This window comes from Cetorhinus maximus, chromosome 20 (genome assembly GCF_964194155.1).
Source record: "Cetorhinus maximus chromosome 20, sCetMax3.hap1.1, whole genome shotgun sequence".
NCBI lineage: Eukaryota > Metazoa > Chordata > Chondrichthyes > Lamniformes > Cetorhinidae > Cetorhinus > Cetorhinus maximus.
Genome location: NC_135898.1, coordinates 80728470 through 80743126, shown reverse-complemented (window position 1 = coordinate 80743126; position 14657 = coordinate 80728470). Strand labels below are relative to the sequence as shown.

The 14657-nt window shown below is 48.1% G+C and overlaps 1 protein-coding gene across 1 annotated transcript; it reads left to right on the top strand.

The window, feature by feature from the left end:
- The first annotated feature begins 751 nt into the window (after nt 1–751).
- tlx1 (T cell leukemia homeobox 1) lies at nt 752–14142 on the top strand. The gene is made up of 3 exons (XM_078565282.1): nt 752–1211; nt 3739–3976; nt 13920–14142. Exons 1-3 carry the CDS (start codon nt 752–754, stop codon nt 14140–14142), a joined length of 921 nt encoding a protein of 306 aa, XP_078421408.1.
- Nucleotides 14143–14657: the final 515 nt, after the last annotated feature.

Sequence of the window (14657 nt, the reverse complement as noted above, 5' to 3'; positions counted from 1 at the left end):
TAGGACCGTTCGAATGGGTTTATTGCATCTTTTTAACATGGCAATCATTTTTTTGTTGTTGTTGCTGAAATTCTCTGGATTTCTGTCGATCGGGTTCCCAGCCCCGGGACACTGGTGGAGAGAAACTGAGAGCTCGAACCAGACACGAGGGGAGATTAAAGGCTGAGGCGGGGACGAGTTATAAATTCTGATATACGAAGGGATTTGTTTGTGGAGCAGAGTTTTCCACTGAGAATATTCGATGGTAAAATATGACCCGCTTCTCCCTGACTATTGAGAATGATTTCATTATGAGATATTGTAATAAATAATTTGAGAATCCGAGGCGCCTTTTTTTTTTGTTGCGTGAATTTGTAACTTGACTTTATAAGGTTATAGGGACTCGCCATCTCTTTTGCTGCCCTGTTTTATTGTCAAGCCTCCCCCCTCCCCTCTCTCTCTCTCTCTGTCACTCAGTCCTGAGCCAATGACGATGGACCCAGCCCACCAATGCACGATGCATTCTGCCTGCCAGTTGTTGCCCCGCAATGATTGATGCTTTGAGCTGGAAGTTGATTCTGAAATTCTGTGCAGTCGGGTCTCGCCAGCTTCCACGAGAGGGGAAGGAGCGGCAGAATTCAAGCTTTTTTTTTTGCTTAAGAGATTGGGGAGCTCGGTTGGTGTCTCGGAATCGCCTCAAACACCATCAAACCATTGTTTCCCTTCCCCCCCCCGCCCCTCCACCCCCACCCACCCCCACCCCACCCCCAGAATGGATCACATAGGGGCCCATGCCGCTCATCACACCCACTCCCAACACGAACCCATTAGCTTTGGAATAGACCAGATCTTGAACAACCCGGATCAAGGGGGCTGCATGATCCCGAATTCCCGACTCCAGGATGTGGACTATGGCCTGGGATGTATGGTGGGCGGTAACTACAGCAACATGACCGTGAACTACAGTAACAACGGCGGCGGGGGCGGCTATAATAACGCCTGCAGCCTGGCCCCGCTGGCGGGCCCGTACGGGGTCAACCTGGCCATGAACAATAGCGGCTTGAACCCCGCGGGTGTGATCAGAGTGCCGGCCCATCGGCCCATCACCACGGGGGTGCATCAGCCTATGGGCGCTGGGGTGGCAGCCGTGCCCAACTCCAATAGCAACCTGAGCAACCTAACCTTCCCTTGGATGGAAAGTAACAGGAGATACACCAAGGATAGATTCTCAGGTGAGTGCAGAAAGTGCGAGAGGGACACAGGGGGAGTGGGGTTGGGGGGAGAGGGAGGAAGGCAGAGAGGGAGGGATGGGTCCCACACCGCCTCGAGTCACCACTCAAATCAACTTTTAACTTTCTCCTTTCCTTAAATTCTTTGTCATTCAAAATACGTCTCAAATCTCTGGAATAATCTGTAGTTTATTCACCGATCTTAATGGAAACCAGAACAGACTGTGTCTCTGCAACTTCATCTCGGTGTAACCCACCTTTATAAATCCCCTCTTATTAATAATGTTGGGCCCGTTCATAAACCTCTTTCCGATAGTTAAGCTATTTCTGTAAGGCCCTAACTGCTTTATTTCGTTCTCCACTTGTGAAGAAACGGTTAAACTGTGATGATAAAAAGTTATTTTTAAAAAGATAGGAAGGATTGGATGTGCAAGGCGCGGGTCCGAAACTTCACCGTTTGGAAAATGTTCCTTAATCGTCACTACCCTCGCAAACATCACCGGATTCAAACCCTTCCTCTACCGGATTAAACAACTCACTCCTCAATGTTAAATCCAGCCCAGCGACCAAGGTACCGCGAATCCCCTCTCCAGAAGGTCAATTCATTTAAATCCGAACGAATTCTCCCTTCCCAGGGCGGTTTGGGTTTAATTCCAATCTTCTCTGGTAATCGGCTAACGCGATTCTGAAAACTTAATGGCAGGAACTTTAACTAAAATCCGGCAGAGAAACGTCTCCCTATCAACAACATTTAGGCGGGGAAGGGGCTAAATTAATAATCACATTTTTATTTTTTTTAAAAACTTGGCGTTTATTTGCAAATTAAACCAAATATATTTGAGGATTTAGCGTGTATACGATTTTAATCTCAAATGTGTTAATAGGTTACATATATCAATATAATGTTGGCACACATTTAAATATATTTACAAATGTTCAGCCATATATTAATTTTAAATGTAACTAATTTTTAACGCTAGGTTTACGCAGAGATTATGAGTTGAGGCAAATCCTGTCTCTAAAACTGTTGGTTAAAAATGGGCTTTTTATAATTCTAATTCCGTCTTCTTGATGATAGAATTTAGAAAACAGATATTGTTTAAAGTATTTTACAATGACTTTTTTTTTTACAATTCCTCTTTTTTATAAAAAAAAAACGTGCAATAGTAAAAATTGCACTATTGTAAGAGGTTAGGGCCGGACACATGTCTCACTGACAGGATAAGTGGGAAGCCAGGCAGGCTGGAGTTATTCTGAGAACTCTCCTCGCCAGTTTGTCTCGGTGTCCTTTAGCGGGGAAAAGCGTTTTATCGGAAGGTTTCAACTTCTTTACTGTTCCACTCAAGGAGATTCACATCTTCGGGACAGTCTCGCCCATCGCCCGTCCCCGTCTCCAGCCGGGCCACCGACACCCCCCCACCCCACCTCCAAAAAACACCCGAGTGCACAGACCCCCGGAAAGCGGGCGGGAATTACTTACAAAACAGCTGGAGAGTTTGCAGCCAGGATTTAGTTTAAATACAAGATCCCACCCCCCGCCCCTCACCGCCAGCACTCACAGGCACCCTGACAGTATAAGCCCTGGCCCGGTCGGTAGAAGCCGGGAGGTCGCACCGAGTGTTCGATGTCCCTGGATTTTATTACAGACACTGAACAGGAACAAATACTCTCCACTTTCTATCAAATTCCCTGTCATTTTATCAAATTCCCCATCTTTCTCTCATTCTCTCTCTTCTATCTAATTCTCTCTGTTTAATCCTATTTTCTATCCTAGTCTCTATTTTTTTTAAATCCAATTCTCACACTCAGTTTTCTATTATTCCTTCCTGTCCATTGCCCTCATCTCAGCTTCTGCTCCTCTCTCTCTATTTCCCTCTTCCCGCTCTCTATTTATTTTACACTCCGTCCATCTTCCTCACTCTCTCACTCTCTCTCTCTCTCTTCCCTGGGTTTCCCTCACTCCCTCAAGCCTCTCGTTGCTGTTGTGTGTCTTGGTGAATCTGCCTGTCTGTCTCTCCCTCTCTCTGCCTGGCCCCTCGCCACCCTCCTCTCAGGCGCTCGATTTATTTCGCTCCTTTGACCTCCCTTGAATCAAAGCCTGGGATATTTATTGTAAATCGCTGCTGGAAAGTCCCCGATCTCCCCAGCCCCGCCAAAGCCGGTTAAACACCAGGAGTTAAATCTCTCGCCAGCACATGGAGCCAGAAATCAGCTCTGAACTCTCTGATAATGGTCAGGGTGATGTGGATAAATGAATGGGGAATTGACGAGGGGCTTGTCTCGTGTTTAAATCTCCAGCTCCGTTTATTTGAGGCGAACAGTAATTCACTGGTTTCGCTGGAGAGCAGTTTGCTGGAATGATTGTGAGTGCAGCCACTCTCTGACCCTCTGACTTTCCCAGTCCAGGACTGTGTGTGTGTTTTTTGCTCTGTGCGGACAGGAGGAAGATTCACCCCTCTCCTCTCCTCTCCTCTCCTCTCCCTGAAGCTACTCTGCATCCACCTCTCTCCTCTTGCTGCTTGTGTTCCAGTGACACTCTCTCCTTTCACCGTGACCCGCCGGATAGGACACCCGTATCAGAACAGGACCCCCCCAAAAAAGAAAAAACCTCGGACCTCGTTCACCCGCCTCCAGATCTGCGAATTGGAGAAAAGGTTTCACAGGCAGAAATACCTGGCTTCAGCCGAGAGGGCAGCCCTGGCCAAGGCTTTGAAAATGACCGACGCTCAGGTTAAAACCTGGTTCCAGAACCGGCGGACCAAGTGGAGGTAAGAGAGAGAGAGGCTTGTACCTCGGGTTGAGTGTAATGAAACCTCTGTCTGCCCCTCAGTGCCCCCTGTTCCACACCGTCTCCTCTCTCTGCAGTAACCCCTCTTCCATAAAACATCAATAAACTTGCAGAATGGGCATGTAATTGGCAAATGGATTTAATACAGGTAGGAGTGAAGCGCTGAATTTAATATAGTGCTCGGAAAGTGACCGAGTCTAAATGGGATAGAGGAGTAGAGAGGCCTGGGGGTGTCGATAACTAAAACCATTGTCGCAGGTCAACAAAACCATTTTTTTTAAAAACAAAAAGCCCTGAGATTGGTTTCTAGTGAAGTAGAATTGGAAAATAGGGAAGCGGTGGTAACCTTGTATGAAACCTTGGTTGTAGCAGGCGGAGAATGCCGTGACCGGTCGGCTTTTTATATGATACAAAGGATACAGGGACGGTGGAGACAGTACAAACATGATTCACAGGGGAAGACGCCAGAACTGAAAGGATATAACTAACAGGAGAGACTGAACAAACTGAAACTCTTCCCCAGAAAAGACAAGGCTGGGGAGTGAGCTGGTGGAGTTTTTTTTTCCCCAATATAAAATTCCGAAGGGTAGACGTTAGAAAAGATGATTTGTGGATAAGTCAAAGTATCCGGGTCATAAATAATAGATCGCCACCGATAACTCACTATCACACAGAGTGGTTAAATTCACCATAGGACAGACAGGAGGAAGCTGGATAAACACATGGAGGAGAAAGGAATAGAAGGATATGGTGATGGGGTGAGATGAAGAGGCGGGTGGAGGGGAGAGAAATCTCCTAAAACCAGTTGATCGGTGCTGTCGGCTGAATGTGATTCTCTATATAAAACCCATCTCCCAAATTCTCAATGTCTCCCTTACTCTCCCCCACCCAATCTGCTACATTCGTTCCCTCAGTCGACTGTAACTATTCAAATTCTCCTTTAAATCGGAATGTTTTACCGAATATTTTCTTTGACTGATTATTTCCTGAAATGGGGCAGAAAGGGATTCGTTTACAACCATTCCCGCCGGTTCGCTCGTTAACTTCAATCAAAAATAAAATATTTGGGGCTTTTTAATGAACGCTGTAAAGGTGAATCGTTTTCAGGATAGTCATAAGGAGCTTTTCCCCAATTCCCACCCTCTCTCTATCTGTAGCCGATAATTCCCCGCTCAGTGTGTTAATTCACAGTCAGTTTCTAACACTAAACTCGAAGTGAAAAGTTCACTCCTGACTTTTCCCAGTAACTGGTATTCTGTAAGTGACTGAACTCGGAGCCCAGTCCAGCGACATTATCCCGGCTCGGAGCTCTTCACTCTCCTGTGTTCATCTGCGGGGTTGGCAGAATCCGGATCATTTCAATGTGAACTACACCCAAGAGAAGCCGCCCTGTGTCAAACCGGTTCGCCGAATTTAAACCAGGAACTCGTGGTGATTTCCACCGGAGGGAGAGGTGCTGAAACCCGGGCAAAGCCTGGAGGCAAAGGGTCCAGTCACAACCGAGAGGGGCCCGACCGGCAAGAGAGCGGGGACCGGGAAACAGTGAGAGGACGAACCCAACGATCAGGGAGTGAGGGGAGAGTTAGAGAAGGGAGAGAGGGAGGGGAGAGTGAGGGAGGGGGGAGTGAGGGAGGGGAGAGAGAGGGAGGGGAGAGTGAGGGAGGGGGGAGTGAGGGAGGGGAGAGTGAGGGAGGGGACAGTGAGGGAGGGGAGAGAGGGAGGGGAAAGAAAATGAGGGAGGGGAGAGATGGGAGGAGAGGGAGGGGAGAGTGAGGAAGGGGAGAGAGGGGGAGAGTGAGGGAGGACAAAGCGAGGGAGGGGAGAGTAAGGGAGGGGAGAGTGAGGGAGGGGAAGTGAGGGAGGGGAGAGAGGGGAGGAGAGGGAGGGGAGAGTGAGGGAGGGGAGAGCGAGGGAGGGGAGAGAGGGGGAGAGTGAGGGAGAGAGAGTGAAGGATGGGAGAGGGAGGGGAGAGCGAGGGAGGGGAGAGAGGGAGGGGAGCGAGGGAGGGGAGAGAGAGGGGGGAAAGTGGGGGAATAGAGAATGAGGGAAAGTGAGGGAGAGAATGGTTGAATAGTTACGGGATTCTGGGGCAGAATCATTTAGATTTGGACACATTTATGAAGTATTTAAACTCCAGAAAATAATCCAAGTGTCAAACCAGTAATTATCACTCTCAGACAAAGTCAAGTGGAGCAAAATCCTGACCTTGATGGTTTATAAAATGATAAGATACAATCAGGTCACCGTAACCGTATCAGCCTATCCTTCTACTCCTGCCTGCCTCGTGTGTTTATCTAGTTTCGCCTTAAATGCATTTGAGTTATTCATCTCAGGTACTCCTTGTGGTAGAGTTCCATATCCTAACCACTTTCTGGGTTAAGTTTCTCCTAAATTTGGATTTATTAGTTATTATCTTATATTTATGGCCCCTAGTTCTGATCTTGCCTACAAGTAGCATCATCTTTTTCACATCTACCCTGGCAAACCCTTTCATAATCTTCAAGACCTCTATCAGGTCACCTCAGCCTTCCCTTTTCTAAAGAAAAGAGCTCCAGCCTGTTCCAGACCCATCATTAAACAAGTTATGCAATAGGCATAACTCCTTAGTTCTGTATTACTTTAAAAAACCTTTTTTGTACCTCTCCAATGTCTCCAAATCCTTTTTATAACATGGAGACTAGAACTGTTTACAGTACTTTAGGTGTGGTCTAAACAAGGTTTGATACAAGTTCAACGTGAATTCTCTGCTTTCAGTTCGATCCTTCTAGAAGTGAAGCCCAGATGCTTTGTGTTTTTGTATGGCTTAGTAACCTGCATCGCTACTTTTAGTGAGTTGTGTATCTGTATCCTCACACTTTATTGTTCCTCTATCCCATTTAGACACTTATTTTCCAAAGAGCACATGATCCCTTATTCTTCCTACCAAAATATACCTCATACTTATCAATTTGAATTTAATTTGCTAGTTGCACATCCATCCTGCACGTTTATGAATGACTTTCTGTATTTTCCAGCAGTCCTCCTCTGTATTAACTACATTTCCCAATTTGGGGAAATTGGTGAATTCAATGTTCTCTCATTTCTCTCATTCTCCCTCCGCCTGGCGAACATGTCGCAGAAACCGAGAGGGAAAATAATCTTCTCCAGTCAACAGGTTTCATCAATTAAACTTCTTACCTAGAATTAGAATTGGATTATTTCATAACTAGGATTTCTCCTGGGTGCGTCCGCTCCCTGGGACAGTCCTTTTCTGTCAGGGTGACCCTCACTGATCGATGGTTGCAAACTGACCCCAATCTATCCCATTCCGGAATATTCCAGAAATCATTTGTTGAAAAAAATAAACTTCATAAAAATCTCGGCCGGCTCCGGGTTTCTCTCTGTGTGCGTCTCTCTCTCTCTCTTCTCTTTCTAGTTGTTTTATTCGCTTTTACTGTCACTGTCTCTCTCTCTCTCTCCTTTTCTCTCTCTTCGTTACTCTCGGATTCACATTAACCTGTAAAATTTCCGCAATCTTTGAACAACATTCGGGACAAAATGGGTTATTTGAAGCGGTGTGATTGAGGAGCCGGGATTTCTCTAGGAAGCGAATTGCCGAGGGAGGGGGTTGACAGTCTGGGAGTTATAAGAGGGATTGAGAGTCTGGGGGTTTGAGAGTCTGAGGGTTATTGGGGTGGGTTTGAGAGTCGGGGTTATGAGTGGCGGGTTTGAGAGTTTGGGGGTTGTTGCGGGGGTGGGGGGGATCTGAGGATTATGGGTGGGTTAGAGAGTCTGGGGGTTATGGGGGTTTGAGAGTCTGGGGGTTATGGGGGTTTGAGAGTCTGGGGGTTATGGGAGTTTGAGAGTCTGGGGGTTATGGGGGTTTGAGAGTCTGGGGGTTATGGGGGTTTGAGAGTCTGGGGGTTATGGGGGTTTGAGAGTCTGGGGGTTATGGGGGTTTAAGAGTCTGGGGGTTATGGGGGATTGAGAGACTGGGAGTTAAGTGGGATTGAGAGACTGGGAGTTATGGGGGTTTGAGAGTCTGGGGATTATAGGGGGTCAGAGTCTGGGGGTTATGGGGGGGGTCAGAGTCTGGGGGTTATGGGGGTTTGAGAGTCTGGGGGTTATGGGTGTTTGAGAGTCTGGGGGTTATGGGGGTTTGAGAGTCTGGGGGTTATGGGGGTTTGAGAGTCTGGGGGTTATGAGGGATTGAGAGTCTGGGGGTTATGGGGAATGTTATCTCCCACTCTCCCACAGCCGGACCTGGTGCCCGTTCCCCGCTCACTTTCTGTTAAACTTCAGCCTCCGGCGGGAGTTTCCGTTGTGGGAAATCATCATTGAACATATCAGAGCAAATATTCTCCCGACTCTTTTCCTCTGGCTTTCCCTGCGCTCTGTTTCCCTTTATTTCGTTCTCTCTGTCTATCAATTTGTTTCTCTCTCTCTCTCTCTCTCCCTACCTCCCTGTCTATTGTCTCTCAATCTCTTTATTTCTCTCTCACACACTCAGTCTCCGATGAGGATTCAGTTTTGTTATTCAGTAGCTCTGCCAACGTGTCTGGTTTTACCACGAGTCAAACGACCCGAGTGTAAAAGGTCAATTGTCTCGATAGCATCACTAAAACAACAGGCACTAAAATGGTTTTTGTATAAAGCTCCCGAGCCGGGAGCAGGGGTGGGAGGGAAACCACAGACCCGCCCAGGAAACCATGAAAACCGAGAGAGGGAAATCGATCAGCCAGCTGGAACCGGGCGAAAGGAGCCAGGAATTCCCAAACCCGAGCCCAGAAGGAGCCGGGAATCCAACGCCTGGAACTGGGAAAATGCTGGAAGACTGGGGAGGTATAAAACACAGATTAAATCTGAGGGGAATCTTTCCACTGACCAGTTAAAACTCAGTAAAGTCCAACATGGGGAACACTTGGTAGGGGGTAGGGGTTGGGGCCGGAGTGGAATCTGTGGATTTGCTGGATGGACATTCCCATGGGAACTGCGCTGGGACACGGGGAGGAAGCGATGCCCTCAGAGAGCAGAGCTATCAGTAAGGGTTACCCCTGCTCAGCGTGGCCAGGGTCACTGTCCGTGTGCAGCCTGGAAAAGGGCAAGCCGGCCATGTACAATTGCGAAAGGATATTTTTACAGATATCCCTTCATCACGGCCGCGAATGGGCTGAAAAGTCTGGAGCTAAAGGCCCCCGACTGGCAAAAAGACCCAGAGGTAACCCGAGGCCAAGCCATTTTGCTCAATAAACCGTTAGGATTGAATTGCACTGTTCATAGGGTGGGGGATACGGATATAACTGTAGCTTTCGAAAGAGAATTGGATAAATATTTCATAGGAAAGAGCTGGGGAGGAGGGCAAACTGTTTCTCTTTGAATGAACCAGTGCAGAGTCAGAGGGCTGAATGGCCTCTGTGTGTGCTGCACTACAGTATCCTATGATCCTATCCTTCTGTGGGACGTGGGCGTCACTGTCTAGGCCAGCATTTATTGCCCATTCCTAATTGCCCTTGAGAAGGTGGTGGTGAGCTGCCTTCTCGAACCGCTGCAGTCCATGTGGTGTAGGCACACCCACAGTGCTGTTAGGAAGAGTGAAGGAATTCCTCATCATCTCAGTCTTAAATGGCCTCCCCCTTATCCTGAGACTATGTCCCCTGGTTTTAGACTCAGCAGCCAGTCTGGATGAATGGCTTGGAGGGGAACTTCCAGGTGGTGGTGTTCCCATCTATCTGCTGCCCTTGTCCTTCTAGATGGTAGTGGCCGTGGGTTTGGAAGGTACTGTTAAGGAGCCTTGGTGAATTCCTGCAGTGCATCTTATAGATGGTACACACTGCTCCTACTGTGCATTGGTGGTAAAGGGAGTGAATGTTTGTGGATAGGGTGCCAATCAAGCGGGCTGCTTTGTCCTGGATGGTGTCAAGCTTCTCGGGTGTTGTTGGAGCTGCACTCATCCAGGCAAGTGGAGAGTATTTCATCACACTCCTGGCTTGTGCCTTGGCTAGGGGTGCGGCAAGTTCCGGAGCATAAATCTTCAGTATTATTGCTGGAATATTGTCAGGGCCCATAGCCTTTTCACTATCCAATGCCTTCAGCCAGCTTGACATCATGATATGGTTTTTGATATTTGATAATAATCCACACTAGAGAAAGTGAAAGAACATGAGTTGGAGATAACCTTGTGATGTGGATTGGTAATGGGGGGAGGGGGTGGTAGGACACAGAGTGCAAGGGTAAAGGGTGCGTACTGTGATTGGTGGGCGTGACAGTTGATGCTTCCCAGGGAACTGTTCTGGGACCCCAGCTTTTCACTGTGCTTGTTAATGACTTGGATGGAGATGGAGAGTTGGATATCCAAATATGCAGATGACACAAAGTTCAAAGTGACAGTGTATTGTGTAGATGGGGCCAGCGAGTTGCAAAGTGACAGAGATAGATTAAGTAAATGTACAAAACTGGAACCAATGGAATTCAACGTGGAAGAATGCCAGGTCATCCACTTTGGATTGGAGAAAGGCAGATCAGCTTATTTTATAAATGTTGAGAAACTAGAAACTGGAGCAGCAAATAGATTTTGATGTCCTTGTACACAAATCACTTAAACAAATGAACAGGTAGAGAAAGTAATTTGTCCCTGTGCATAGGGGAATCTTTGTCCCTGTGTGTGTGTATATAGGTGTGTGTGTGGGTGTGTGGCTCTGTGTGAGTGCTTATGTGTGTGTGTGTGTGTGGGTGTGTGGCTCTGTGTGACTGCTTATGTGTGTGCATATGTCTGTGACTCTGTGGGTGTGGGTGTGTGACTCTGTGTGTTTGTGTGTGTGTGTGTGTGTGTCTGTGTCTATGTATTGTCTGTGATGTTCTCTGTCCCTGTATGTGTGAAGATCTCTGTCATGTGTGTGTGCGTGTTTGTGTATGTATGAGTGTGTGTGTGCATGTGCGCGCATGTGTGCGTATGTGTGTGTGTGTGTGTCTGTGATGCTCTCCATTCCTGTGTGTCTGCATCTCTGTGTCTGACTGTGAGGCTCTCTGTCCCTTTGTGTGTGTGTGTGTGTGTGTATGTCTGTGACTCTGTGGGTGTGGGTGTATGTGTGTGTGTATGTCTGTGACTCTGTGGGTGTGTGTGTGTCTGTCCATCTGTAAGGTCTCTTGCCTTTTTTATTTGAGAGTTGCTGTTCCTTTGCGTGTGAGGATTTCTGTCCCTTTGTGTGGGAGAGTCTGTGTCCCTGTGCTTGGCTCTTCTGTTCTATTTTCCCATGTAGACTCACCCTGTGTCCAAGAATTCTGTGAGTCTTTGGATAAGGACAGTTTAGCAATCACACTAACAATGTAATGGTTTGTTTCTGGCGCAGGGAGTTAAATTCCTGATAAATATTAGTTTAATCAAGAAGAAAGAAGATGAAAATAAAAAAGAGAAATCACTGGCATTATTTGACAGTTCCTGGGGTCTCCTCTATATTGGCCAAATGAATGGTAGATTGAGAATCGTGTTGGTGGAAGCTCCCATTTTTTTTACAAGTACTCGCTCTCACTCCCCATTTCAACTCTCCTCACCAGCTCTGCCTTCAAGTTTCTCCAAAGTCCCAGTGAAGCTGAACACAAGCTCAAGGGATATCATCCCATCCTCTACTCAATGCTTCAGAATCTTCCAATCTTAAGAAGCAGAGGTGATAATAGTGAAACACCTTTACACAGGAAAGGGCAGAGGGTACAGATTCAATAGTAACTTTCAAGAGGGAAATGGATAAATACTTGATGGGAAACAATTTGTAGGGCTATTGGGAAAAAGACAGGGAATGGGACTAATTGGATAGCTCTTCAAAGATGGGCCAAATAGCCTCTTTCTGTGCTGTGTCATTCTGTGATTCCACTGACCTTTACTTTTCATTTCATACCTGGCCCACCTCTCTCAATCTCCCTCTCCCCAGCAGCCAGCGCTAGTGAAGGATGGCTGGATGAGGAAGGGACTGGGTAGGATGTCGCCAACACTACATTATTACATCCACAGCTTGCTGCTGATTGCTTCCCATTTTCCACTGGAACCTTGTCAAATTTGTCTTCTTCTGTACTTCCCTTTCTGCACATTCCCTGCGATTCTCCACACTCCCCTCTGTGCGGATCTGTCCTCCCTGAGCTTTACTGGCTACAGTTCACCAATGCTTCGAATTTAAAATTCTCATCCTTGCGTAGGAATCCCTTCATGGCCTCACCTCCCCCTATCTCTGGAATATCTTCCAGTCCGACACCCTCCATGATATCTGCATTCCTTTAATTCTGCCCCCTTGAACATTGCCAATTTTACTCGCTCCCCACTGGTGGCCATGTGTCCAGCTGCCTGAGCCCCAAACCCTGGAATTCCACCCCCCACCCCCAATCTCTCTGTCTCTCTACCTCACTTTCCCCCTTTCAGATGTTCTTTAAAACCCACCTCTTGGACCGATTATCTGACCTAATCTCTCCTTACGTGGCTCAGTGTGTTTTGTTTGACCACACTCCTGTAAGTGCTATGGGATGTTTTACTGCTTTGAAGGCGCTATATAAATACAGGTTGTTGTTGTTTTGTGTTTCTTGCTCGTATGACAACGTTTAATCATCTCCTGCTCGCCTTCCAAGCACGTCACACCTCCTTCTGCGTGTTTTTATCTTTCCTTTCTCCCCACCACCTGGTCACCCTCCTTGTTAACTCCTGCTCATTGGCCAGAGCCTGAAGAAGGGTCAGGGTCCGAAAGATGGAATGACACCCAATTAATTCCCCGTCTTTGCTGCCTGAAATGTCGTCCATTCCCAGATGTTCAGTATTTATTTTTAGTTATTCCACTCCCTGGGGGTTGGGGTGTGGGCTGAGGAGTTGGGGGTGGGTGGGGGGGGGTCGGTGTGGAGAGAAGCTATTGGTCCATGTCCGACAGCCGATTGTCCAATAGAGAGTTAACCGTAGCTGATGATGGAATTAAAACGAGGAGGAGGTTTGACGTTTCCTGTTTGGGGGTGAGACTGGGTCTCTGCAGAACCCTCTCAAACTGAGGAGGGGGTGGGGGGGGCATTAATATAATTGAACCTAAAATCTAATTCAAGTATATTTCGAAACCATGAAGGATAGAGTAATTCAGGAGAAAGTGTTTCCAGCGGCAGGAGGGTCGGTAACCAAAGGGGCACAGGTTGAGGAGAACCGGTGAAAGAGCCAAAGGGGGAGATAAGATCTTGTTGTGAGCTGGAAGGCGCTGTCTGGGAGGGTGGAAACAGCTTCAGTTGGAACTTTGAAAAGAGGAATTGGAGAAATACTTGAAAAGGAGACGTTTGCAGGGCTATGGGGAAAGAGTGGGGTGGGGTGGAGGTGGGATTAATTGGGCAGAGCTGTCACGGACACCATGAGCGAGTGAGTGGCTGTAAGATTCTTGTGAATTTATAATTTAATCTTGTGTTTTCAGCACCTGCAACATGTCGTCCCTCCCGCCCTGTGCTTTTTAACAGGTGTCACACCAGCTTTCCCTGATACACCCCAAAGGGCAGCCAGAGTTACTCTCCTGCTGAAGGGAGGGGTGGGGTGGGGAGGGCAGTTCCGGTGGATGCCCAGAGGACCAACACCAACCGAGGCATTTTCAAAATCAGCTTTTGCATTGATGTAGCGCCTTTGGCGCAGCAACACGCCCCAAAGTAACCCCCGCAGGAGTTGTGATGAGAGATTTGACGCAGTCCCACTGGGAGATGTTAGGATAGATTTTAAAGGAATGTCTGCTCGGAGGAGAGGGGGAGAAGCTCAGGGAGAGAATTCCAGAGCCCGGTGTTTAGGCTGATTTGTCTGAAAGGGAAGGGGGCTGATTTCCCCACCCTGACCCCTGTAAGGTAGATTGTGGCGCGGCTGCTCCTCAGGGAAAGGTGTGTGACTGATGCTCTCTCTCTCTCTCTCTCTCTGCTCTCTCTGTGTTGGTTCTCTCGGGCTGTTTTTGAACAAGGCGGCAGACAGCGGAGGAGAGAGAGGCGGAGCGACAGCAAGCGAACCGCATCCTGATGCAACTCCAGCAAGAGGCTTTCCAGAAATCCCTCAGCCAGCCCATCCAGCCTGACCCCATCTGCCTGCACAACTCATCCCTGTACGCCCTGCAAAACCTGCAGCCGTGGTCTGACGACAGCACCAAGATCGCCTCTGTCACCTCCGTGGCCTCGTCCTGTGAATAACAGGCTCAGCAAAATCGTGGGAGTCCCAGAGAAAGAAAACAAACCGGATTTCTCTCTCTTTTTGTTGTTGTGGTTGTGGTTGCGGCGGAGAGACGCTCAGAGACAGAAAACTCCGGCAAAACGCAGCGCCCGCGGCTGCCGGGGAGACACAGTTCCCAGCTCCAGACTTTCCCTCTGAAACACCCACCACCCCACCCGCTGGCACTTTCCCGCCGGGCTCCGGCTGGGGCCCCGGCCTCCCGGTGCTCGTTACAAAGGCAATTTGGGGGGGCCTGCGGCCAAGGCGGCTATTCGGGAAACCCAGAACTCCCTCCATTAACTCAACCGGCAAAGTAAGGGAGACTTTCAAATGCTACAAAACACAGAGACCTAGAGACAGAAACACCAAGACTCCGACAGACACAGAGTCAGATTTCTACAGACACACAGATAGAGCCAGATAGCTGGGCAGAGACAGTCAGGTACAGACACAGACAGACAGGTACCTACAGACAGACACAGACACCGAGACCGAC